The sequence below is a fragment of the Neodiprion lecontei genome, chromosome 3 (assembly GCF_021901455.1).
Source record: "Neodiprion lecontei isolate iyNeoLeco1 chromosome 3, iyNeoLeco1.1, whole genome shotgun sequence".
Taxonomy (NCBI): domain Eukaryota; kingdom Metazoa; phylum Arthropoda; class Insecta; order Hymenoptera; family Diprionidae; genus Neodiprion; species Neodiprion lecontei.
The window spans coordinates 20,742,293-20,769,417 of record NC_060262.1 but is presented as its reverse complement, the minus strand read 5'-3'; the positions used below and the strand labels follow the sequence as shown (position 1 = coordinate 20,769,417).

General features: G+C 36.5%; 4 protein-coding genes across 13 annotated transcripts in view; 2 read left to right on the top strand and 2 right to left on the bottom strand.

The window, feature by feature from the left end:
* Positions 1 to 1,418: 1,418 nt before the first annotated feature.
* On the top strand, positions 1,419 to 5,296 carry LOC107227411 (cleavage and polyadenylation specificity factor subunit 4). The gene is made up of 4 exons (XM_015668541.2): positions 1,419 to 1,735; positions 2,042 to 2,245; positions 2,827 to 3,016; positions 3,994 to 5,296. The coding sequence occupies exons 1-4, from the start codon at positions 1,633 to 1,635 to the stop codon at positions 4,373 to 4,375; spliced, it is 879 nt and encodes a 292-aa protein (XP_015524027.1). The 5' UTR covers positions 1,419 to 1,632; the 3' UTR covers positions 4,376 to 5,296.
* LOC107227431 (drebrin-like protein) lies at positions 4,769 to 11,093 on the bottom strand. Of its 5 annotated transcripts, XR_006903267.1 has the most exons (7): positions 10,803 to 11,093; positions 8,941 to 9,109; positions 8,386 to 8,618; positions 7,560 to 7,737; positions 6,648 to 7,436; positions 6,365 to 6,505; positions 4,769 to 4,947 (listed from the first exon to the last, which is right to left on the bottom strand). XR_006903267.1 is itself a non-coding variant. In XM_046733857.1 (6 exons), the coding sequence occupies exons 1-5, from the start codon at positions 10,883 to 10,885 to the stop codon at positions 6,663 to 6,665; spliced, it is 1,437 nt and encodes a 478-aa protein (XP_046589813.1). In that variant the 5' UTR covers positions 10,886 to 11,092; the 3' UTR covers positions 4,769 to 4,947; positions 6,648 to 6,662. The 5 variants fall into 5 exon arrangements, 4 of the variants coding, with proteins under 4 accessions (XP_046589813.1, XP_015524059.1, XP_046589814.1 ...); XM_046733857.1 differs by lacking the exon at positions 6,365 to 6,505 and having other exon boundaries at positions 10,803 to 11,092; XM_015668573.2 differs by lacking the exon at positions 4,769 to 4,947 and having other exon boundaries at positions 6,124 to 6,505.
* A 6,753-nt stretch (positions 11,094 to 17,846) lies between these two features.
* LOC107227432 (sorting nexin-14) lies at positions 17,847 to 24,385 on the top strand. 2 transcript variants are annotated; one of them, XM_046735629.1, is made up of 9 exons: positions 17,847 to 18,129; positions 18,667 to 18,856; positions 19,238 to 19,621; positions 19,694 to 20,006; positions 20,087 to 20,242; positions 20,371 to 20,495; positions 21,227 to 21,291; positions 21,533 to 22,380; positions 22,647 to 24,385. In XM_046735629.1, the coding sequence occupies exons 1-9, from the start codon at positions 18,044 to 18,046 to the stop codon at positions 23,063 to 23,065; spliced, it is 2,586 nt and encodes an 861-aa protein (XP_046591585.1). In that variant the 5' UTR covers positions 17,847 to 18,043; the 3' UTR covers positions 23,066 to 24,385. The 2 variants fall into 2 exon arrangements, with proteins under 2 accessions (XP_046591585.1, XP_015524061.1); XM_015668575.2 differs by having other exon boundaries at positions 17,851 to 18,129; positions 18,667 to 18,901.
* LOC124293684 (facilitated trehalose transporter Tret1-like) overlaps positions 23,502 to 27,125 on the bottom strand; it is a 33,269-nt gene continuing 29,645 nt past the window's right edge. For 3 of the 5 annotated variants that reach the window (XM_046735630.1, XM_046735631.1, XM_046735635.1), the window contains exon 2: positions 23,502 to 26,228. In XM_046735630.1, coding sequence (XP_046591586.1) covers positions 24,741 to 26,228 — 1,488 coding nt within the window. In that variant the 3' untranslated portion in view covers positions 23,502 to 24,740. Of the gene's footprint in view, positions 26,229 to 26,341; positions 26,986 to 27,125 lie in introns of those variants that run through there. The other 2 variants (XM_046735634.1, XM_046735636.1) reach the window with 2 other exon arrangements.

The window sequence follows — 27,125 nt, the reverse complement described above, 5'->3', positions numbered from 1 at the left end:
ACTTCTTACCTCTACCCTCCATAGTGCAGGGGTTCTAAAGCGTATTTTTTCCTGGGTGTCGGAACATCTGAGTGGAATGCTCGTATATTTTATTTTTTATTACTATTCCATGTCACTAACACTACTAATAAACTCCAAGTGTGAGAATCTTGTAACCAGAAATTACGATCAAACCATCTAACTATTCAAAATATCCCTGGTTGGAATATGTATAATAATAATAAACCTTAATCAAAACCTAATAGTGTTACAAAATCTTGCATCATAGAAAAATACAATATCATTGTTTAGTACTACAATTGACTAACACTCATTATACCTAATTGTATGTTATATCATTTGCGAACGCGGAGTTTGGAGCCGTACCATAGGCAACCTATGTTACACTGTAAAATACACAATAAAATACGCATAACACAATTAAATCATCATACATCATCATACATCATACAGAGTATTAAAGTTTGGAATCAAATTTTGAATGTTCGGATGTTCGGATGTTCAAAAAGTGACGTCACCCAAAATTTTTTCTCTCTGACGTCATCGATCTATAGTAATCGTAGGCGACGAAAATCAGCTCGCCGAATTCCTCAGTCCGGAAACAACCGCGCAGTAGAGAGGACGTGTGAGAATCGCGCTCCACAGATTTCGAGTACTAGGTTCTCTACCGCCTGGATCCTGCGCTCCAGATCAGCTACCTGGTGAACCTCGACTTCCACGACAAGCGCTGCGTAGTTTCTGCGCTCCAGATCCGCTACCTGGTAAAACTTCCAGGACAAGCGCTTCGTGGTTTCTGCGCTCCAGGTCCACTACCTGGTGGAACTTGACTTCCATGACAAGCGCTCCGTGGTTCCTGCGCTCCAGGTCCGCTACCTGGTGGAACTTGACTTCCATGACAAGCGCTCCGTGGTTCCTGCGCTCCAGGTCCACTACCTGGTGAAACTCGACTTCCAGGACAAGCGCTCCGTGGTTTCTGCGCTCCAGGTCCGCTACCTGGTGGAACTTGACTTCCATGACAAGCGCTCCGTGGTTTCTGCGCTCTAGGTCTGCTACCTGGTGAAACTTGACTTCCAGGACAAGCGCTTCGTAGTTTTGGCTGTCCAGATCCTTTACCTTGTGGATTTCGACCCTAATTATGAGTTTCAGTGCACGTTTACAGCCTCATTTCTATATTTCTCATTTTGAGGAAGAAATTCGTCGGCAAAGGTCATTGTTAAACAACTTGCAAAATTATCTCGTCTCCTTTGCTGTTTTTTTGACAGGTTATGGAAAGGTTTTCTCAGACTCATTATACTGTTAATATGATGACGCCTTTATATTATTACATTATATAATTTGAAACGTATACCTTGGATATTGTAACTGCCAGTAGGTGATGTTCAACGATTAAAGTACGATTTAAATGAACTAGTTCAAAAAAATTAGCGTAACAGGCACGAGACCTTACTGTCTAATTAGTCATACAAGTGTCGTTCGTTGCGCATCGGGTGTTGGATAAGTGGAAGCAGTGTGTTGTCTAGTTATATTTGATTTGATTCATGCCCACGCAGTACTTGAAAATTTGAATATGGCTACCCTTGTAAACTGAGATGCGAATTCAACGTGATAAGTGGAAAACAATTTGTTATAAAAATGGAGTGCATTGTAGCTAACGTGGAACACATGAAATTTGACATAGAAATCGCTCTGGACGAACAGTATGGAGCCCTGCCGTTACCTTTCACGGGGATGGACAGTATGTATTACGAGTTTTGCTCATAAAAATTGAGGTTATGCTCGATTCATGCGCGACTTATACGGTAGAAAAACATTGATATTTTATTGCTGATTTTGTGCTTTACCGCTTCATTTTACCTGGTTATACTAAATCATTAAATTTTGATTTGTTTTTATTTCTCTTTCATATTACATCATATCATATTACCATTCCCGCCTCATTAAGGTACTCCAAGTAAACAAACTTGCTGTCAAAATTTGACTGTTCATTCTGGATGTATATTGCTCTAAGACTATTTTTGATCAGTTTGTAAAACTTTCACAGAATCCATCGCTGCAGTATGTCAATTTTATCCACGGGGAACCTGTGTCAAAGGAGGCTCTTGCCCTTTTAGACACGTCAGAGGGGACAGAACCATTGTATGTAAACACTGGTTGCGAGGTCTCTGCAAAAAGGGAGACCAGTGCGAATTTCTTCATGAATATGACATGACTAAGATGCCTGAATGCTACTTCTACTCCCGATTCAGTAAGAGATCACTTTATACAGAATTCATTGTTCGTTTCACATTTTGCGTTGACAAGAAATTGCTTATGTCATTTCACTGTTTTCCAATTCACTTGCTACTTTCCAAACATTTTTCCACAAACAGAACTTGATTCCATAAAAATGATGATTGCAAGTGACGAATATGTAACTGTATATACTCTTTCATTATTTACCTGTTTGATATTTATGTATAAAAAGGCATTCAAAGTCAAGATTCGTTTATTCAATTCAGAACAAGAAAAAGTGATACTTTTCATTTCAATTTTGGTAGTCTGTTATCATTATAGCTATTCAATTGGACAATACATGTGGGGCCTTGTCTTGTTCAAGATTAGAATAAGAAAAACGAGTTGCATTTTTTTTTAGGAAACAATTATGGAATTTATTTCAAAAAGTACTTTGGAAAAGTAGAATATGGATTTTCACAAATATGCGGTTAATGAAAAACATATTTCTTAGTTACATTCTTGTCGAATTTTCGATGTCAATGAAATTCCTTCTGGGACACTGCTCTGGTTACTGATTAAAAAAATGTAGATAATGTTAATCCTTGATTTCAGATGCGTGCCACAACAAAGAATGTCCGTTTCTTCACATTGATCCTGAGACAAAAGTTCGTGATTGTCCTTGGTACGATCGCGGATTCTGCAGACATGGTCCTCTCTGCCGGCATAGGCATGTACGAAGGGTTCTATGCATGGCATATCTAGCCGGGTTTTGCCCAGAAGGACCAAACTGTAAATTCATGCAGTAAGTTACAAGAATATTGATTTATCATCTGTGTATCCTTTATTTTTATCTAACAACCAATTTCATATTACAGAATTAGAGAATTAATTCATCTGTTTTAAAACAATGTGATTTTGATTTATTACACCATTACATTGCTTCTGAAACACAAGAATCACATACATTGGAAATCTTGAAAATCCTTGAAATTTGAGGTTTGTTTTTATATACATTTCCAAACTCGGGAGTCATGCAATAGTTTGTAAACAGCCGATTTTTCAACTGCGGACCAGGTGCAAAGGTAAAACAATTGCGACTCAATTTTTTTTCAATGTGCAATGTCTAACAAATATCTGTTCCAAGGTAACGTTGTTATATTTCAATTTTGCTAGAACTTATTTGCTTTATTGTGAGATCAAAAATTGCCTGTTGTGCAGTTTCACAAATACATCGAATAGGATCTTTTATGGCGCAAAGCACGTCATAGAAGATACCAAACTTATCATGTATATCATGTATATCATGCTAATGTTTGTTATTATACTATGTTGATGACTTGGCAATTGGGTTTTTTTACTCTAGCGATATTTACATTTGAGTTTCGTCGCGAAGAGACACATTTTTGACAGTGTGTGAAGCTTGTTGATGTGTGCACACATGTGCTATATGTGGAATTTTGTGAATTTAATTCGCTTAACCACTTAAACGGCAGGCCGTTTATTATTGCTGATATGAAATACAACATATCATATTAGCGAGAAAAATTTGCTAGATAAGCACTTATCTAGCAATAATATATCTAATCAATAATATATATCTAATAAATGGCCCGCCGTTTAAGTGGTTAAGTGAATTGAAATTACAAATTTTTGGAAAACTTCGGTGTTTTGGCACCTCCAAGTTATTTTTAGTATGGGCTGTACACTCAAATATAATTCCCGGGTTTCGGATCCCCCTCAGCAATTGCATTCCATTACGTTATTTACGTTTTGTTCCAGTCCTCGTTTTGAGCTGCCTGCAGTCCAAGATATGCAACCAAAGGAAGGAAAGAAGGTGATGATAACATGCCACTTTTGTGGTGAAGGTGGTCACAAAGCAATCTACTGCAACAAGATGCCTCCTGATATTAGAGAAGCTCAAGCAAGGCAAGAAATGGAGGGTGGTGGCCAGGGAGCACATCCTCCACATCACCACATCAATTCACACAGCGGTCCCCCTCCACGAGGACCTCAGAAACCTTTGGAAGAGGTGACATGTTACAAGTGCGGTACAAAAGGACACTACGCGAATAAGTGCCCAAAGGGACATTTAGCTTTCCTCAGTCACACTGGAGGAGCAGCGGCAGCTGCCAGTGGTCAAAATCCAAGTTACAGACGATGAGTAGTTCGTCATATGTTGGAAGTATGATCATTTTATTCTTTGAAATCACTTGAATATAATGGTACTTGTACGTATTATAATAAAATAATAATAAAACAATTATATTGTACATAGACCGGTTAGTCTGAAACTCAGGACTCAAAAAAGAACATTTCATCACAATTTTATATCAGATGTACTTAAAGGTGGCTGAAAAAAAAATCGAAGAAAACGTCTTCGGATTCTCACTGTCTTACACTTCAGAGTTTTAGTTTTGCAGCTAACAATGTACAAGGAGGTTCATATGTAAACAAAACAGTAATTTCCTTTGGTTTGTGTATATTCAAGCCTGTTAAAATTGAGATTTCATTTGAAGGCAAAACAATTGTACAAACACGGTCTCATAGTCCAATCTCATTTTAACTCATTTTTACTTTCAACAATTATACAACAATGCAGGGGTAAGAGATAGTGAAAATGAACAAAGCATTTTTTGACTCTCCCCGGTGTCTGTTGTAAAATTTTTAAACAGAAACACCATACACAGCGCAACATTGTCACCGCCGATAGGCTGCCGTCAACCGTAAATATATCTGAAATGTGAAAAATAACGAATTATAAAACATGAACGTTACAAGAGTCTCATGCTTTGACACAAACATAGAGGATAATTTTTCTATGGGATGGTAAGAAACGTGAATCATAAAATATTCAGGGTTTAAAGAAGGAAAAAATTTGGATTTATGACATTTGTGTCAAGTGCAATCGTTAACGACATGTAAGAGTCAACTGCGTGTTCTTTTACGGAATGGAATATTTCTCCATTCATGATATGACACTGTATCAAAAAGTATGGCATATCTCTGGCCTAAACTTAATGAATTATGACATACTAAGATCTCACGAATTGTTAGCGAGTAACACATATTACGGTTTGCTACACTCAAAACTTAGCAAAAATCAAGTTGATATTGCATCTGGCTTAAGAAATATCGAGTGAACCATGAAAACACATTTTACCCGTTTTTATTCCTTTTGTAAGTGAATTTTGAAAAATGCTGTATTTCGTTTTTAGGTATTTCAATGAGTAGTCGTTAAAAGCAAAGCAGAGTCGCCATCTTACCGGACCAAAGAAATATTGAGAAATTTACGAAAACACGTTTCATCCCTAGAAATCAAGGTCCAAAATCCTTTGTTATTCGGTGCTTAAGTTATGAAAGGAATATACTTCCTAAATTTCATGTATATGGATCTAGAGGTTTGTACTGGGCATTGGTGAGTCACTCTGGACATCTTCTTCATACAATTATCCACAATGGGTATCGCTAACACAGAAAAACTCTAGTACCCAAATGTTCAGGTACCATAATAAGTCAGATTATTCTTTTACATCAAGTTGCAGTGATTAGCTGAAGGGTAGCTAGTTAGCTAGAAAACAGTACAATAGTTTTCTCCCGAGAGTTCAGTATTAGGATTACTCGAGCACATATTCAGTGTACCTACATCTCCTCTGGTAGATTTTGACTGCTTCAAGGCTACCAGTATCGTCTGCTACAATCTATTTAATCTACATAGGAGACAACACGGGTGGCCTTGAATCGGTAAGAATCTACCTCAAGAGGTGTACCTCACACTTTTTCGATCTGTTCTCATCCTAATTTCGCTATGTTGAATAATCTAGATGGGTATAGGGAACGAAATCAATTTTACAGAAAGGATTTCGGTCAGGGCATAAATAAATTAAGTGGAAAAGTATGCGAATGCATTAGTTAGCTTAATAGACAACTGTAGAAATTTATTATGCAACGACATATTTGTAGCTTAGAGAATTTTTAAATTCATTTTTCATTTGTATTCAACGAAGTCTTCGAAACTGGATAATAGATTTTGGAGAAAACACGGTTATTGTGTTTCGAGGACAAATGAAATTATATAAAAATGATTCAGTTGTTCTTTATCTAGTCACTGCTACTTCATATAGAAGAATAATAATATGACTCCTTTCAATACTTGAGTTTTTCCACAGTTCTGATGAGTTACTGGCACCTTGTAGAAGACCCCTCTGTACGACTTTACTGGACTCATGTCTGGTAACTCATCAAATTTAGGTAAGGTAACTTTTCAATGCAGAATTTGATGCAGTTTCACATTCTGTGAGAAAAAATTGACCATTCCATTAGAAAAAAAACCAAGCTGACTCTTGCCAGTTATTAAGGGTTGCGGTTGAAACAAAAATCACCCTGTATAATGTACTTCATCACTAAAAGTGAACCAAAAAATACCCCATACTTACATTTTATTGGAAATGTTACTCAATAACTTCTACGTAATTTGCTGGGAATAAACCATAGGTTCCATCGGGTCCTAAGCCTTGCCACCATCCTTCATCTATTGCGTCAATATGCGTAATTACATCTCCAGGGTCGAATGTAATCTCGGTATTATCGGCAGCTTGGTAGTCGTAGAGAGCCCTTGCTTTCATTCCTTCGTTGTTCGGGTCAAAGTAAACATACGAGCCTTCTTCGAGCTGGTTATAGAGCTCCGTTTCAGTCTCCTGAACGTTAAGCTCTGCAGTTTCTTCTATATCAGGCTGAAGATTATGCGATTTACTATCCTTAGGTTGACTTTGTGGAGATGCAGTAATCTGCGCTGCTAGTGGAGCATCAACGTGAGACTGCAAGATTTCTGGTTCTGTCTCAATTACTTTTCCAGTATTTTGAATTGGTATTTGTGGGTCGATATTCACTTTAGCCACAGTTTCAAGGATGCGATTAACAATATTGTTCGATTCGACACGAGTTTCAAGTTCACTCGTCTTTGGGACAAATGACACGCTCTTCATTTGGCCAGCTGCTGTATTTTGTTCAAAAACAGCCCTAGCATTTATGGTTCGCTGCGCGATTAGTTGCTGCGTTTCTTTACTACGTTGTCTACGCAATTCTTCGCTGCGCGATTTTCTTTCTTCATCTGAGTCAGTGTTTCGTTGAGTTTCAGTGTTCTGTTGATTCCGGAAATTTGTTATCTCTTGAGCCCGCAACTCTGCTTGTCTGTGTTTTGTCACTATACTTTCTTTAGCTGTAACCTGCATCCCGATATTAGAAAAAAAAGATACAATTAATTAATGGCATTTTAATTTATAGCCTTCAAATTGCTTATGTTTGTGATTTTTCAAATTTCTTCAAGTGTTAGCATGTTCATTTCTTACCTGTGCATCTCTAAGTTCACTTTCTTTTTCTTCCCTAGAACGGCGTTCTAGTTCAAGTTTTACACGCTCCTGGTCTCGTCGTGAACGCTCTTCTTCAAGTCTCTGTTTTTCTTCGAGTTCCTCTCGCTGCCAGAACTGGTCACGCTCGCTGGCATTTATTTCCTGTTCAGGTATCACTCTAAACCAAAGATAAATATTAATTATAATACAATCCGTCTTCAAATGTGATAAACAAGCCCAGGGATTTACTCAACTGACTATTAAGCTTTCTCTTTTCGCAGAAAGCAGTTTTCTAGAATTTCTGTAGAATATCATGTAAATATTTGTATAGTCCACTTTTATTCGTAAAAATTTCTTTTCTCTCAGAAGAAGAGGTTCTGTTGCAGAAAGAGAGAAAATTGTAAGGAACAATATTAGATATCAATGATGAAATTTTTACTAAATTCATATTCTCTCTTGAAATAGACTTTGTCAAGGTTTTAACTTGTTTATGTCATTGTTTTCTCAATCATCTGTTTAAACAGATTTTTTTAGAGTAAATATTGAAATTTCGTTCGAATTTGAGTTTCGGTTTTATATAATTGCCGACAAACTGTTCCAATCGGTGTCTCAAACTTCGTCTTGATATTAACTAAAAAGTAAAGTGGTAGCATACCGGTTTCATTCTTAACATCAGATTACCAAGAGTTATCAACTTTTCATGATGCCATGTACACAGTGCTAGCGTATAAAATTATATCTAAAAAATTATGTGCGGTTTATCTTACAAGCTTGTTGACTAATATAAGTAAAGAATCTCCTGTCAATCATTGTAATTCATATTAACCTGCGGTACGTGGTGCCAACTGGGCCTAATTGGCCACCATTTTCACCTCGAGGTTCATTAAACTTATAGCTGGAGCCAGTGGCACGGGCTAATTTGTCCATTATCAGATCAACTTCGACTTCTTCTTCTGTACGTGCGTTTATAGTAACATGAGCTCCTTTTAACAGTTTTTCTATATCCCTGATGTGATTAGCGCAGGTTCCTTTCCTCACAATTGGCGCCCCTTCTCCCTGCTATTTTTTGAACCAGGAAAACAATTGGATTGTAAAATTGTTTTTTATTCAATACAATGAATATCTTAAGAGCAAAAATTTATAATTCTGAGTACAAGACGAAAGAATGAAGAGATTGAGTGCAATAACGGTATAACCCACGGCGTTTCTGCTTTCAATGATATTTCAGGCATAAGGGTGTAAGCCTCTTTTGATTTTTGTGGGTTTCACCTTTTCAACTCTTAGCCTTCGATAAAATGAAGTAAAGAATAGTGGGCAAATAGAAAACATTCCTATTCAATTGGATTTCTTTTTAATAATAGGGTAGTTATCATCTTCTTACCCAATTTATCAAAACACATTTTGGCAGACTTGTTTTTTCATCAATGACGCGGCAGAATGCGTACATTATTTTGCCACTGTTTAATTCTTCGATCATTTCCTGTAGTCCTCCATCGCCTGTGCTGACTAACTTCAAATCGTTGCTTTGACCCTCGTAACTAAACAGAGCCCTGAAAGTGAACATAAGTACTGCAGGTGACGTAATCTCCTTCAAGTCATTGCCTTATACATATAAAAATAATATACATATAGGCCAAGGACGTGTATTTTTCTATGTAATGAAATACAGCAAAATCTGAAATAACCATTTGTGGTTTCTAAAATTGCTCTGAACTTTGTTTTATATTATTTCTAAAAAGTCATTTAACTGTCAATAGATTGATCACAGGTACAATTCATGGAGTCTGCAAATATTACATGTATATTAGAGCGTTTCAAAAAAACCGACTATTTTTTTTTTTTCGACAAACATTGAAAAATCTTCCGAGTGTCCCTCAAAAATGACCTCGGTAAAATATGAGCTCTTAATATTGATATTTGGAGGTGGCGATTCTCAATTTTCTATTTCCCATTTAAATAACATGGGGAAAAACTTTTTTAAAATGTAGAATTTTATTGCTCGAAAACGATTCAGTGTGAAGATATAAACAAAACATATTCTTGTAAGAAATTTTACGCTCTACAAAAAAGATATGAATGAAGATTTGCGTAAGGTAAGTCGTTTCGGAGTTATCAGGCCTCAAACATCGAACCGTCGAAATAATGATGTTATTAATTTATAAATGCTACAAAACTGACTCATATCGTTGATTAATCAAATTTATTAATTAACATTTCATTGGAAGTCCATAGTTTGAATTTTAAAATCAATAATATTGTGTTTGCATTTATAAATTAATAACATCATTATTTCAAACGGTTCGATGTTTGAAGCCTGATAACTCCGAAACGACTTACCTTACGCAAATATTTATTCAGATCTTTTTTGTAGAGTGTAAAATTTCCTCCAAGAATATGTTTTGTTTATATTTTCACACTGAATCGTTTTCGAGCAATAAAATTCTAAATTTAAAAAAAAATTTTTCCCATGTTATTTAAATGCGAAATAGAAAATTGAGAATCGCCACCTCTAAATATCAATATTAGGAGCTCATATTTTACCGAGGTCATTTTTGAGGGACACTCGGAAGATTTTTCAATGTTCTTCGAAAAAAAAAAAATAGTCGGTTTTTTTGAAACACTCTAATGTATATCGCACAACCATCCAAGCTACTGTTGAAATTTTTCGGTGTTTAGAATGCGCGAAGAAAATTTTATACATCTTTACGGTGATACAGTAATAATGCAATGATTTTAAATAATACATTTTCATTTTTATGGCATTGTTATATACGTGTAAAAAGTCAATTAATAACTGTTGATTAAAAGCAATATAGTATGTGTAGAATATATCAAATATATATACACAGTGATATCATTTATCTGGGATACTCTCGGTCTCATTTCCTCCAATAATCAAGGTCTTGCTGTACTCACTAAACATGTTGACGATATTGTTGTTATTATAAATATACACGCCACTATTGGCTTAATCGGAAAGCATTGAATTGTATGACAAAAGAAATGAAGATGGTTAATTGATGTACGACTGTGGCCAATGTTAAACAATTAACACAAGAGTAACGGTTTACAGTGTTTATAAATAATTAGATATTGTTCGTTGATTGCTGAAAGCAGGTGAGTAGTTATGATGTGGATAAAAATATAGACATCGTTCCTTATAGTTGGTTAAAACACTGTTTGATAGTAAAATAAAAGAAAACACGTTTGTCAATACGTATAAATATTGAACGCATGACTTACCAATCTATGGTGGATTTGTCGTCGACTACGCTTCGCCATGCGGCGCTAAGCGATTCTTTATTTTTCGTCAGATTCACTGACATTTTGAAATTTAATACATATCAACGCCGGAAAACTGTGACTAAGAAATATTATCCGATCCAAGTGACACCGAGGGAACCGAGGGTTTTCACACAGGTGCACGAATGTCATGTAACGTTATACATAAATGCCCATATTTTTTCGTTCTTTTTTACCTGTCAGCGGAATGTCAGTCAACGCCCGACTAGTACCAATGATGTGTAACCACTGTACGTACCTAAATTCCCTAGGGATTCGTCAAGTTTTGTTCGTATGGTAAGAAAGGACTTATCAACTGGGGGACATGAGAGGGAAAGAACTGCTGGGCAAGCGCGTCCAGCTACCCCCACTCCATGGGCAGAGTGACAGAGAGGGCAGGAGAATTATTATCCTCCGTCCTTTGGAGAACTGATTTTAGTATCTTCTCAGCTCCGTGCGGTGTCAGTCGTTTTCGAGCAATTCGAGCGAAATCACGTGTTCTCGGTACCAGTTCAACAACTGAACCGCGTTGTTCAGGTTGTGTTAGGTTGTTGATCAGTATATTTCCACCATAATGATCTGTGAATAATACACGAGGAGCCGCGTGTAATCTGAAGGAAAGCCGAGTTACTGAAATAAAAACATCCTGCGAACGTTGAAGGTGAATTTCGCGTCTCGAAGTTTCATTTCTTTGTGTAAGTTCAGATTTTAGTGATGCCTTTTTGGCTCTGTGCGTCGAATGTCAATTTTATACTTTTTTTTGGCTGATTTTCGGCGAATGCGTAGTTGCGTTGTTAGCAAGTTTATTCAGTGGGTTCAAACAGATAGCTTCAGCACAAAAAGTGAGTGGTAGGATCGAGTGTTATTGCGGTGCGGATTTTTGTATTATGAAAGATTAGTGAAGATCTGAATTATGTGAAAAGTGCGTCGCTTCACCAACACATCTGAGATGCTACAAGACTATTACGTTAAAGTGTGGAGCAACCCAGATTCGAGGTAAATACTTGTTTTAATTATTGATTGATAATTCAAGGTGGTACATCTAGAGTTGAACTTTTGTTGCGTAACAGGCAATGCATAAATATGAAAATAGATAACAATAATAATTGATTTGAAAACTGAAAAGCCAATTTGCTAAATCAATTCAAGTGTTTCGTTTTGTTTTTCACAGACTTGAGCAGAGGCTTCCGAGTAACTTTTTCATTTCTCGGCAACGTTGGTGAGTTTGCATGTGTTAGGTTATGGGTATTTTCCTGGGATTCCTCTGTCACGTGGCGTGGCGGTAACAATTTTTACACAAATCTTCGATTTTTTAGCTGCATGGTTAGGCTCATTCACGATCGCAACGTGCTTGACTTTCAGTCGAATCATTATTTTTCGCAATGCAACTTAGCGTAGCTTACTTGAAGTTAGAAATTTTACACGTTGCTAAAAGTGGAATGAGCATCGCGACAGGTAACCATGGCTTACTCGGCACTCGCAAGATCGAATTGTGTTTCGTAACTGATGCAACAATCTACGATTGAATTTACTGATGATGCCGTTTAAGTGGTGGGTTCACCTGAGGTTTGAACATATTCAATTATTTACGTTATGGTTAAATTGATGAAATTCCAAAGTCTGGCATAACGTAACGTAATCAAATTGCATTTTACATTATATATCATTTTCAATCTTTTAACAGCCAACAAGTATTGATCAACTGCAGGCTTAGCTCGCTTAGAAAAATGCTAAATGGCATTCAGGATGTTTTTAATCACTTTTACAAAAGGTTAATGTACCGATAGTCTGCCAACATTTACTAAAATAATAAATGCAATATTAAAGTTGGCGGGATACAACCGCGATACTGAATTTTGAGTAAGCAGACTACGATACAAAAACATTTTGATCCCAACAGGTAATCAATGAAAATGTAAGTCAGTGACCACGGCGCGAATGATGAAGAATGTTGTGTGTTGGAAAAAATGGAGAATCGTTTAGATCGAATATAGGTAACCGGGTAGGTAGGTGGACGTTTTGGGATCCGTCGCGAGATTTATGATTGTGTGTGTGTGAATCTCTCTTTTCCGTTGGGTAGTTCCGTTGGGAAACAGGCAAGGGTAGGAAGGTCGCGATGTGCCGTGATGTTACTAACTTTTGTAATCCACAGCGTCAAACGATCACAGACATTTTTTTCCCAACAGACTCCGTATTCGAGTCTCGCGACCATTCGTAAGCATTTGAGTACTAACGAGATTGAATTTTGCATTTTTTGTGACTGCAACAATTTTTCAATCGTTATGCAATTCAATTATTTAGTCATTACCGATCGTTCTTCCATTCAATTGATCTCTGTGACCGTCTGAATGGGCAAAACGCATCTTTGGACAATCTATCGCGTTCCGTGGTACGCTAGATGGGGAGAGATGCTTAGCTCGAAGACTTCGCGTCGAAGAGGACCGCCGACCGTCACGCCACACAATAATGCATGCCCTCCAACCTTCCTCCCGATTTCAATTTGATTTGTAATCTCAGAACAACAATCCGCATAGCAATGTAACTAATTCAGAAAGATGCAGATGCAGATTGGGGTACTGACGAATTTTCGGGACAAGTCCCAAAAAATAAAAGTTTTTGACAGTTTAATCTGTCGTGCCTTATTGTGCGTGGATCCATCAGGAGAATTGGACGCTGCTTTATGCGCGTAAATTAATAACTAACATCGGACACGTTGGTTTTCGCGTCGATTTTGCAAAGAGTATATAAAAGAGTTACGCACTCTTGATGTGCTGATTGTTCAGCTCTTCGGTCAATTTTTGACGAATAATAAAGTTTTCTAGTTTCACGGCGCCTTTTGCGCGTGAACTTGATACCTTTCAGTTATGAAGGCGCTCGACCCGCAGGAACAAAAATCTCGGTAGTGTAGAGTGATAGTGGAAAATCTTGGCGTAAGTACTTATCAAATATATCTGAAATGTACAGAATTAGTCGTTTAACTGATCGTTTTATTTTCTGTTTCAGGGCAACAAACCCGATTTCTTAACAATTGCACTGAGACGTATAGAATGTTTAGTCGAAAAATATAATCACTTCAATAACTCAAAGCAGAAAGAGATGTCGATACCAAAAATTTAGAATGTTTTTTATACATCAATACAATTAATAATTGGAGCAACGAAAGCGAATGTTATTGTGTTCTTGACCCATTTTTTGTCAGTGTATGAACTTATGTGATTGTGCTAATCATACCTTCGTCTGTTTCGGCTAATCATCCGTTTTATCTATTTCATCTAATCAAACCTTTTGTCCGTTTCAGCTAATCAAACCACCTTTTTGTTTGTTTCAGCCAATCAAACCTTTTGTTCTGTTTCAGCTCATAAAACTCTGTCTTTTCCAGCTAATCAAACTTTTTATCTATTTTAGCTAATCAAACCTTTTGTCTGTTTCAGCTAATCAAACCCTTTATCTATTTCAACCAATCACATCTTTTATCTGTTTCAGCTAATCAAACTTTTTGTCCGTATCAGCTAATCAAACCTCTTGCCTGTTTCAGCTAATCAAATCTTTTGCCTGTTTCAGTTAATCAAATTTTCTGTCTGTTTCAACGAATCAATTTGTCTCTTCTTTCTTCCATTATATTTTTCACTTACCTAAGATAAGTATATTTTTGTATGTATGAACATATGTCACTAATTATATTTTCATCTTTTCCAGGTAACTGAGTTCTATTGATTATACTGAAAAATAAACGTTTTATCTTTCAGGTTTAAGTCTGGTTTAGGCCTGGTTGAGGATCAGTTATCTTGTTTTCACCGACACATAGATTTAGCGATGTAGTTCAGAATCACCATGATCACAAAGTATAGTAAAATTTATTCAACTGTACTTTTTTTAAAATGGTTTTACAGTCTTTTATTGCGATCGTTTTAGCATCGGAGTTTTTTTCTCGAGTCGCTCACAGGTCATATTCCGTTTGTATTTCACTGTAGTATTATACGGTTCTGTCGCATTTTGGTGGTTGTGCTTTGTCTACTCCGATTTGTTTCCATTTCCTCAAAGAATTCTGCATCGTCATCCGATAGGTAAATGCCAACGTCTTACAGTGATTCGTGTTTTCGATCTTGTTTTAGTTGTCGATTGTTTTGCGTATTCACCAGGTTCCATTTTAATGACTATCTCATACCTTATAAGAAAAAACATCGTGCGTGAACATCCAAAGTCAATAGCCGTTCGCATATAAGATAAAAACATTCACCCTTCATCGATAATTGAAATAGCCATCTTTCATTCATAATTAAAATAGTTATCTTTCATCGATAATAACTAGTCAGCGGTGTATATGAACTGAAAAATTTCGAACGAACTGCGAATATACGCGAGTACAAATTGATTGTGAAAAACAACGCACCATAATTAACATGTGAAAAAAGCCATCTGCAATTTTTGGAAGAACGTAAGATCGATCTTGCAACTATTCTCCGTGGAGTAGGCCTACTGGGGATACCACGTGAAAAAAAAAACGCGCTGGGTGCTCTACCGCTTGTGGTGGTGTGGAAACGAGCATAAGTGAACTTATTTTTACCGGTCGAATACTAACATATTGCAGTTTTTCAAGTCACAATTTCAATCGGGCATCGTGCATACCCCGCAGAACTTGCCGAAGAAGGTGTGTGTTGCCGGACTTTCAGATAATACATTCATAAAACGCGAAAAAATGATTCATCAATAACTAAACGTTTTACGCATAAGTTGGCTGCCTCGCCACCAATTCTAAAGACCGGTATAGGCATTGTTGGATGTTGAACTTCGTAGGAAGAGTATCGCTTGGAAATTAACGGACCTATATATGTATATTTCGGCAAAACGGACAATCAGCCCACCACTAGAACCCGATGCCGTTCCAATAATTTATTAACGATGCATATTTCTTGGAGGATTACTAAGCAATTACATGAATTTCTAACAAGCTCCTTGCAATTTTAACATGTGTAATGTGACTCATTAACGTTCTACCAATGATTCCTCTTCACTTTGTGAAATTCTTGTTCTACTTAACAAAATTAGTAAATTCTGTTTGCGGAAATCTATAGAAATGCTTCGATAGATAAGAATCTTGTCCTAGAAAAGACCAATGGATTGTTGGAAGCAGACTACTCTTGAAGCTTGCAGAAGGTCTTACCACCTTTCATGTGTATTTTTTTTTACAGAGATATCGTAGATAATTCATGAGAATTTGATTATAAAGAATTCGGAAAATCCATCTTTAGGTGATATCAGTCGTTAGTTTCTGATATCCTATGTATGTATAGTATCATTACACAATTGTATCTTCTGGATAATATTTTTATTACGAGTTACCGGAAAGTGATGAAATTCCGCATAAAATAGTATCGATTTTGTTGGGAATACATATTCTCAAACTCGAAATTCCGAACAATTAATAAGGGTACTGCCATAAACGTATAATAAACTGGATAGATATGAGTAATTATAATCTGGGCCACTTGATAACAAATATCTGAACAATCTTCCGTTTAGGGGTCAGCGGACAGAGTCGCAACCTAACCAGGTAATATGAGTCGAAGTTGAAAGAAGGAACCTTGATCATCTATAAATTATTTTTCTATTGCTTTTGTGGTAATGATTGCCTGAGGTTCATCGGGTTTTGTTACAGCATGGACTAAAACATTAGTAACAATCGATTTTCACCAATTTCCAAAAAATATTTACGAGTCGTATTTTTGTGTAGAAAGTTCTGGGTTTTCCGCTGCAAATAAACTACATTTCTAAAAATCCACGGAAGTCTAACGTCAGTTAAGAAATTATTGAAGTTATTGAAGTTATACTTCTTTAGGCGCGTTATGAAAAACTGATGAGAGTGAAATTTCAAGATGCGCGCGCATCACTGTAACACAAAATTGTAACACAAAATTAACAGGATGAAGTTGCCCACTCAACCGAATTCAATTTCAAGATGCGAGCGCATCACTGTAACACAAAATTAACAGGATGAAGTTGCCCACTCAACCGAATTCATTAAGTCTCGAAAAATTTGTGAAGATTAGTGAAAAAATTGTGCTAAAATACTTTTTCAAGTGCTCCAATATAATTGAGGTTAGTTATCCGTATGTATTATTTATTGATATAAATCAAAATATCATTATTTAATGTAATTAATACTAAATATTATTAAATTATCAATGTTGTTTTTATATATCAGCTGCATCTTCTTTTGGAATGAAGATATGACTGTTGACTAAAGATACATATTATTATTTTCAGTTAACGGTACGAGTTGAGTATTAAACATATGTAAAGAAACTACATAAGGTACATATAGGAACAACGATATATCGCCATTCCTTAATTAACTTCTTGGACTGTGTCTCCCATCCTTAGTATCAAGGAAAGGTTTCTAACTCTGTTGACAACAAACCAGGTGCGTGTTTATTGCGTAGATAACATCATTTTTGTCGATCCGATGAAGTTAGTTAGAGATTGATATTGCTGAATTTGGCCCAAATGAATTTGCGTAGTTGAAAAATATACGGCATCTATACGGGGTTTTTGCTTAGGCTGTTATGGCTGTACTCCGAAATATACTTCCAGTACCTGCCAGTACTGCCGACCGTGACGTCACGCAGTCAATTGCGAATTGCGTTCCGTTTTTACTTCGAGTTGCCAGTCGCAGTAAAATCGGAACACTACACCGAAGACGCGGCCATTTCTCAAGTACTGCAACTGCCTCACGTCCCAGACCGCAGTAGTCACAGCGGTCACAGCCAATAACGTCACAAATTTCATGACGTCACTGACTGGCGGCAGTGAGCTGTCGCGCGATTTCGGAACGCGGTTGCCAGTACTTGCAGTACTGCGAGTATATTTCGAAATACACCCGACATCCATAATAACATCCGACTCTGCATTATCTGCGCACACGCGGTGAGCGTTGGTAACAACAGTTTTTGTCATCTTTACGTACCACTTGCTCGATTGAGTTGCGCGTGCATTGTAGGACGCAGAGGGCGCCACTTCACGATGAATTTATCTTGTCCATTTCCGATTATGAAAAGTCCCATAAGGCTATCAGTCTTTATCATGTGCGAAGTGCTGTCAAAACCAAAACAACAACGTGTTTATTCCATAGTTTATTCACTCAGTTTTAAAAATCGATGTGTTACACGCACGTATCTGATTAATTCGATAATTGCTTAAGAAAAATGATATTCTTGTCTGGAGATAAGATAGAATGCTCCCTTGCTTTGATTGCGCTAACGTTTGCGGTGTTTTTAGGTGTATTTGACAGGTAATGTTTCAGGTTCAGTAGTTACAAAACTAATGATTATTACGAAGTGTCTACTCGCACTACAGAGTGACCCTTCACGCGACGCTGGATAATTCATACATCAAATGATTATCTGTCCCGAATTTCACGGACAAAAGCGGAGCGTCAGAACAATTATTCTAGGCACGCTTGACTAGAGTGACAAAGTTTAGATTAAGTTTACCTGCTGTTATACCTTCGCTAAAGTTTTAATAAATGATCGTATTCTATCACTTGCCAAAACCACAATACACACTAGCGGTACGAACTAAACTGTTGCGGTCTGTCACCTCAAGAGATTGTGTTTCTGAAAAATTCTATTGACATAAAAATTGGTATGCGTTGGAAATTAGTTCGGATAGGCCAATTTCTTCCGATGCATAAATGTGTGGAATATTTACAGTGTACAGTGTCAGTTCACTTTGTAATGCGAATAGACACAGTGTCACAATAATAATCAGTAATTATTTCATTGTTTATGCAGTAAATTTCCAAATGGATTCAATCATATTATTTCAGCATAACATGGATTGCAGCTATCAGTGCTGTGTATTTCATTGGTGTTTTATGGGGCACAAGCTTCTTACAATATGTAGGCTTCAATTTAAAGAAACTCCACTATGTTTCTAACCTGAAAACAGGCAATGATGAGTCTTGTGGCGTCTGTGGGGGCGACGTCTGCAAACGTCATCGGCCGTCAAGAAATTTGGCACGTATCAATGTCCCCAAAGATTTTGACGATGCATTAGAAAATGTAACTATTCTATCATTTGTTAACTTACAAGTAGCGTATCAAACTTTCAGTTTGCAAGCTGACTAGTATCCAAATAAAAAATTTCATTTAGTACTTAATTAAGTAAGTAATTGAACCTCAATGATGTATTAATTAGTTTTTGGAGTTGAACACGTTTAAAAAGGAAACAATTTATTAGCACTTTCAATGTTCTGTAAGAAATCTATAATTATATTCTTTTGTTCATACAACATAATCTTGAGGAGTTGGAGTAATTGTACCACTTCTTAAAATATTCGAGTATTAAATAAGAAAAGAGAAAAATACTATATTCTCACGCATTTTTTTCGTTTTCAGCTCCTGGAGCAGCTACTACAGACATATATCTGTACATGGTATTTGGAATTCTCTTCCGACGAGGCATTTGTACAGCAGTTTCGAACCTGCATAGCAACTGCGGCTGGCAATATTGCTCAAAGACTTTTCCGTGTCGATACAGCAGCAGTAATTTTTGATCATTTGGTCCCTATAGCTCTGCAGCATGCTCAGGACTGGAAAGTTTTAGTCAATCGTGCCAAAGCTGAGGGTGGAAATCCTGCAGATTATGTGGCAGATTTTCTGGGGCCCAGAATACATCCTGCGGCATACTCACGTGAAGCAGAACTGAATTATCTCAGAGGCCTGGTCACTACGCTTATGCCGCTTTTGCTACCAACAACGCATCTTTCCATCAATAATAAAGTGATTTTTAATATATAAAAACCTCTCTAAACTAATCATTCGAACACCTACTCAGTTTCATTTATTCCTCAGATTATTTTGAGAGAAATTTTGGCCAACTGGGTTCTTTTGCCTGCAATGGATGCTCTTGCTGATCCGGATAACATTAATACTCTGGTCATTCTTTCCACTTATCATGAAGGCGAGTTCACCCAAACAGCAGACTCTGTTAATGTTCCGCTCCTACATTCTTGGGCTATGCCTCCTCTCCTTGTCGATAATGTTCCCAATACGCTAAAACCATCATTAGAAGAGATCCTGAACAATCCCCAACTTCTCTATTTATTCATGCAACACATCAAGGAAATCGGACATGTTCATCTCTTACAATTCTGTTTGGACATAGGTTTGTATAGGTCGAATTTTAATTTTCCTATGTAATGCATAATTTTTGCATAAGAAGAATTACAGCCATATTCATTCCAGATGATCTAAGCAAGAGACTGTTGAATCCAGATATAACTGTAGAGACTGAGGGGAACTTGTATGCAGTTGCGCAGAATCTCTATTCGTCTTACCTGACACTAGATACTCCCAATTATCTTCACTTGCCTGTTCACATATCAAAAGGATTGCAGAAAAGTAACTATCATCAGCTTATTTCATAAGATTTGTTCTAAGTACTAAATTTATGTGATGCTGATAAGTATTCAAGATGGTAATATGTCATAATATTTTTTTTTCAACCACTTTTTACTACTGATATACAGTTCTGGAAGGAGGACCAAGCAAAATTCAAGAGTTAAGAACTTCGCGACCACTGTATCAGGCTCACCAAGAAGCCCATACGATCTTGGAAATAACGTGTCTGCCTTCTTTCCATCACAGTTATCAAGTAATATTGATTGAGATTACAATATTTAAAAAAAAAATCATTAAAAACCTACTCATGTTAGTCTTCTCTCACAAACAAAGCTTGTGCATTTCGTTTAATGACCCTTTATCAACTCTCAGTTAAATTCATTCGTTCCTGCGTTTCATAAATTACTAATTTTGATGTATGGCTGTTCGAATAATGTTTCAGTTCCAGTCATTGTACAAAAGTTTCCTAATTGAACGCTTTGGCTTGTTGACAGTGGGATTTCTTCAGCATTTTAAAAGGCATACCCTATGGTTTACGATTATAGCAATCTTAGTTCAAACTGAACAAATAATTATTCAAATCCAACGTCATTGTCACGAAAACAATCCAAATCTAGAGTATCGACGATATGTTATTGTGGAAGTTAGCAATCCACTTTTAAAGTAATACGATCGCACACAGACAACAATGATATCGATGACACTACGGAAGAACATATCGAGGATGCAAACTAAGATTGCCAAAACCAAAAACCGTAGAGTATTCCTATCAAAATGCTAAAGATGGCCCACTGCCGACTGGCTGAAAGTTGAATAAAGAAAGTTTTATGTAATAACTGCAACCTAAGAGACAAGTATTTGTATTCCACATCACGCTCATGAAAACAACCTAAATCTATATGGTTTTTTGGCAGTTTCTTAGCCTGCAAACTTAATTTTAATCAGTGAACGATCATAAGGTAATGGAATTACTTCGAATTTCAGATTTACACCTTGTTATGCGGTCAACAGACACCCTCAACTCATCCAAAATCGATGAATCAACACAAGTGAGCAATTATAATTAAATTACATAATAGATAGAATACTTGACGAATGGCAAATTTTTACATATTGTTACTATGTCTAATATTTGTACACAAAAATTTATATTAATTTCCAGTCATTATTTTTATTTTTTTTTTGTTTTTTTTTTAATTACAGCAGTATGACAACTGTTTGTAAAATCATGTAGCTGTCCACTATGTGATTTATTCTTAAAGTAAACGTTTTTTCATTCCATTTTGTCAGTCAAGGGGGACCGGTTGGTATGGGGAGTAGATTTAGCAACCAGATTGGTCGAATCCAACGGGTATTGCGGACCTCTGCAGTTGACGGAGCGCCATATCAACACGAGAACGTTTATCAAGCCGAAGAGGTTGATTGTACACCGAGACTTCATCCAATTTCAAATTCCTATGAAGATGGAGGAGATCGAGATCTAACTACCTGGCGTGTTACAGTTCCTCATGTCGATGGGGGTGGCGCACAGCCCCTTTATATGATTGCAGTGCATAGTGTAGCACAAGAAAAATCTTGGACTGTGTTAAGGAGGGACATAGATTTTTATTCTCTCAGGACGCGACTTGCTGAATTCCACGGAGATCGAGAATTAAATGATTCCCCTTTACCAGCTCGTAAAAATCAACACCCTTCACTGAACACAAACAGACAAAGATACCAGGATTTCTTACAAAAGCTGCTGGCCAAGCCAAAACTCCGAAGCAGCGAACTGCTACATACTTTTCTCACAGCTCCTAATTTAGAGCCATACTATTCCAGCTATAGTACGCCAGATATTGGATTATTTTATCAAAACGTTGCTCACAAGTTACGGAAAGAGCGTGGGCAGCATTTGGATAAGTTCATGAAAACCTTTCTTTCTTCTATAAATATGAAAGATGAATACGCAGATGTCGGTATAGAACCGTCTAGTGAACACAGTCTCAGCATTTCACAAAGAAAAGGCCGGGACTTGGTGCATGTTGGACCGTTTGGCAACAACCTTGACCTTCCACCAAAGCTCCAGGATTTCCAATTCGTCTTTACCAATCAGCCACAACACGTAAAAGGGGCATGTTTTTGTATCGTTGAGGCAGGTAAGCGGAAATTTAATTACAGTTTAAGTGTTTTAACAGCACAATGATAATGGATATATGTGTATAAAATATCTTAATCGGACTTTTTTATCTGATTGAATTTCGTATCGTCATAGATATCATAAAGATCAAAAATGTAAGATATTCAACAGATTTATTTGTGTCTGATTACAGTATGTTCAATGTCCAATTGTTATCGTATGTGTTCACAATGTCTTAAAAACACTACAGTTTTCTTTCGCAAATTCTTTTTCCTCTATTTTCAGTCAATAACTTGTTGGAAGTACCTCCGTCATTGGCTCAAGCTTATTGGCTAGCTGCTTCACTATCTTACCAAAGCTTGGATCCATTAATAAATAAACTGATGAATAAAACGTTGGTGAAACTGTTAAGCAGTGGACGGGCAGCTGTTGTCGTTAAGTTATTGCACACTACAATATTGGGACCGAAATCAAATGATAAAGAATTGTCATCCTTGGGTGATTTCGAGACTAAAAAACTTGAGCAGGCTCAAGCAGGCTTGAGCTCGTTGATCCCTTGGTGGATCATCGGCCTCCATACAACGTGGCATAAATTAATGCGATCACTTTTGGAACCGCTTCAAAATCCGGCGTTCAACAAACACCTGGCATACTGTCTCCTAGACCAAATAATTGCTGATTTGTTTCCTGAAATATCTTCGTAAATGATGATTGCGAATGATATGTTTTTGATTTTGTTGTACTATTGTTCACAACACTTGCATACCTTTGCCATAAAAAGCCATTTTAAAGATGAAATTCCGGTCATAAGAATACAATATATGTATAAGCATATATATATATATATATATATATATATGTTGTATTTTATAGATGCATATCATATATATCATGATATATACATCAGATATAATTGAATTTATTCATCTCATATCGATTCAATTTTGATCTTAGCTTTTAATGGCTTGTTCTTTGTTTTTTCAACGAGCTTTGATGAATGTCAACGTAAATAAGTTCAACCTTAGACAATCAGTCTGATAGAATTGTTTTCGGATTTATCTTGTCATCCCGAGTGAGAGTTTGAATTAATATGATAATATTGTTGCATTGCACACAATAATCATTGGGTAAACTATGATAAACTCTGTAGGAATGTAGTCATTTTATTCTATGTATACATTTATCATAATCATACTGTTATCATACTTGTCCATTTTATATTATACAGATCATTTAGTTTCGGGTAACATAAATGGTTCATTATAGTGATTTCTCAAATCTCATAATTTATAATTTGTATATATACTTATCTAATATGTTCATATCGTGCCATAAAGCAAGAGAGTTCTAATATTTCAATATACATATGTATAGTTTAAATAAGATTATAAAACAGAGAATCAGTTTTTACCTAATAACACCTGGTATACTGCCATAGCCCTCAATTTATTTTAAACCTTAGTAAGCACTTGAATCGAGGTGTTTCTCGGATTATTGCTACAATTTTTAGAGTTATTCTAATAAAATATTTTACATCTGTAGAAATAAAACTGCATTGATATGTACAAACTAGAAGCATTTCGTATGCAAAATTAAGGAAATAGTTTATGCGCAGTGTAAAAGTTGTTGCAAAAACCAGTCGAAATATTGACTATATATAACAAACTCTGTAGTTGAGTCCAAGAAATGGCTATTTATGTTGATTTTTGTTTTTCTATAAACGTTATATTCACAATTATAATATTCGAGTAGATTGAGACGTAATGTGCATCGGAGTACATATAAAAAATCCTATTCTAAAGGTTCTGTACAAAATTTTATTCCATTTACTAAATTATCTATCCGTTTAGTATTTGTTTGACACTGTGCAACGTTTTTTTCAGAGATATCACAAAGGACAGCAAAGTACTGAGTGTTAAATTGAGTAGGTCTAATAATACAATACAAATCATGATTATCACACGTGCCCGCTTGGACCACGCTTGGCACGTTCAAGTAAATAGAAGATTAAATTTGCCTAGTCAGGTGACAATAAAAATGAATCACTGTTTCCACCTGAATATAAGTTGAACTTTGTTAGTTTGATTGTGAGTTTGAAATAGACAGAACTTATTTCACCGAACGAAATTATGTTGCAGAAGTCAACAACTGGTATGCAATGTGACCTATGTTTGCTACTAGTGTTTAGTGCATACTTAACCACTCTGAGCTTAAAATTTGCACGATAATTCTTTTGACCATCGTTAATATTACAAATTAGTTATTGATGTCCTGATATTTACATTAACAGCTCTTTGCACAACCAACTTTATTATTTTGTTTCACACGACACGTTTGAGTCGTCATTATTTTGAATATATCATTGAATGACAAAATTTTCTAAGCTTTTACAGGATCAGGAACAGGGACAGACTTTGCTCCTAATTCACGTTGAATCTGTTCTAAAGGCTTCCCTTTTGTTTCGGGCACAATGAAAACAACGAACACTGTACCTATGGCACAAATTACACTGTACATCCAGAATGTAGTGTACGTACCGAATGCCAGTACAAGGTCACTATAAGTTCTTGTCACTATAAATGCCATCATCCAGTTAAAAAAGCAAGCACTACTACCAGCTACACCTTTTATTTGTGGTGAGAATAGCTCTCCAACCATCATAAATGGAAGTGGTCCAAAACCAAGACTACACATGAGGACAAAGAAGCAAACCGATACAAGTGGAAGCCAGTTAATTGATGAAACATCCGCTTCTATGTGCTCCAAGTAATAATACGTACCGAGAGAAAACATACCTATTGTCATTGCTACTATCGAAACAAGAAGCAAAACTCGACGTCCAAGCTTGTCAACAGTTAATAGACTGATGGAAGTCGACAGTACCTGAAGAGCTCCAACAATAATTGTTGACGTGTCTGTGGAAATGCTACCGTTCTTGCCAAAGATACTTCCTGTGTAAAATACAATTGCATTAACACCGCTCAGTTGCTGGAAGAACATCAGGCCATAGGAAATTATCAACCCATTTCTGGCTACTCTCGACTTTATTGCTTGAATAAAAGAGCCTCTATTTCTCAACTCTTCTGCTAAGACATGTTTTCGTACTTGCAGCTCATGGTCAAGGTCATATTTAGGACCGCGCAGTCTCAGCAAGCTATTTCTGGCATCTTCCTCTCTATTCTTCATTAGAAAGTAAGTCGGACTTTCTGGCATGAATGAAAATATGGTGAAGAATAGCAACGGTACAATTGCAAATGTTATGGAGAGATAGTATATCGGTATGAGGGTACCGAGAGAATATGTTATCAGAACTCCAGAGGTCAACATCAGCTCATAGAATGCTCCCAGAGTACCGCGTATGGAAGGTTCTCCGATTTCTGCTGTGTAAACTGGTACTGCAACGCCAAATCCTCCACCACTCAAACCGAGCAAGAATCTGCCGATACAAAACATCACCACTGATTGAGCCCAGATCACAAGTGCCCAGCCAATGGTATAAGGAACTACTAGAAGCAGCATGCTTCGTTTTCTACCAAATATGTCCATCATTAGACCCATTGGAATGCAAATTGCTGCTGATCCCAAATTTGATATTGAACCGATCCAAGAAAACTCTGAGCTGCTTATCGTAATGTTGTACTGTTCTGCCAATTTCTCCCCTGAGTCACCACCTGATGTCGACCATCCCAAAACTCCACCAAAAGCAAGAGCTCCGATGGTAGCAGAGAGTGCAGCGGCGTATTGAGGAAGCTGTTTTCCTCGGACAGCCGAAGCATCGTTTGACACAAGTGTCAGCTGTGAAATACCTATATTCTTTTCCCCCATCGTGTCCTGGCCCGACTGCAGCAGCGGCGTCCACTCTGTCACCTGCAAGGTAAGGAATACAGTTATTCATTGTTTCTAAATATATTTATGTTTGGATTATGTATTTCCAATTTCCTGCAATTCAGTTACAGGGTGGGAAATATTGTGTTAAATACCTGTAATTTTAAATTCAATGTTCAACACATCTATTTAATTCGTATATTACGTATATTTCCACTTTTATTATGCTATATTCAATATTTTACATTTTTAATTTTTGCAGTTCGATCAGTCTGAATTGGCACTTCGAGTATGACTGAACATAGAATTTAAATTTTCTCTAACATCGTTGGTATGTACTCTCACGTGACTGGTTGCATCACGCTTGTGCTTAAATTGTTCGCTTTCAATATATTTTTTAACGAACGTTTGGTGTATTCAAGTGTACGTCACACCATTAAGCTTTGAAAACATCTCTTATGCTTCAGCATACATTATACATGTGAAAAATAGATTATTTGACTGTTTTATTGTAACAAAGAAATGGCGAGGATAATACAATCTTGAATTATTAATTTTTTACGCGATACAACAATGTTTTCAGCTGCACCTCATTAGCATTAACAAGTAACTGTTGTTATTCTTGTTTATTGAAAAGCCGTAGCGAAATGTCATAGAACATGTACCTTCAAAACAGATGTGAAATAAAATGTCTTGCGTTCTAAAGGACAAAGAAAACAAGGTTGCTTCAGTTTATCAACTACACTGTTCACAGAGAACGAATTAATACTGAGACGCAGAATTTGTAATGCCATGAATTTATATTGGTTGACAAGATTTTCAGAATTTTATTTGTGCTAATCTTATCTCATGGATTTGAAGTTTAATTGGTAGTTCTTAGATAGAAAGATGGTTTAGCAAGATACTGTACAAATATATAACGAGAAGATGGTTAGAGAA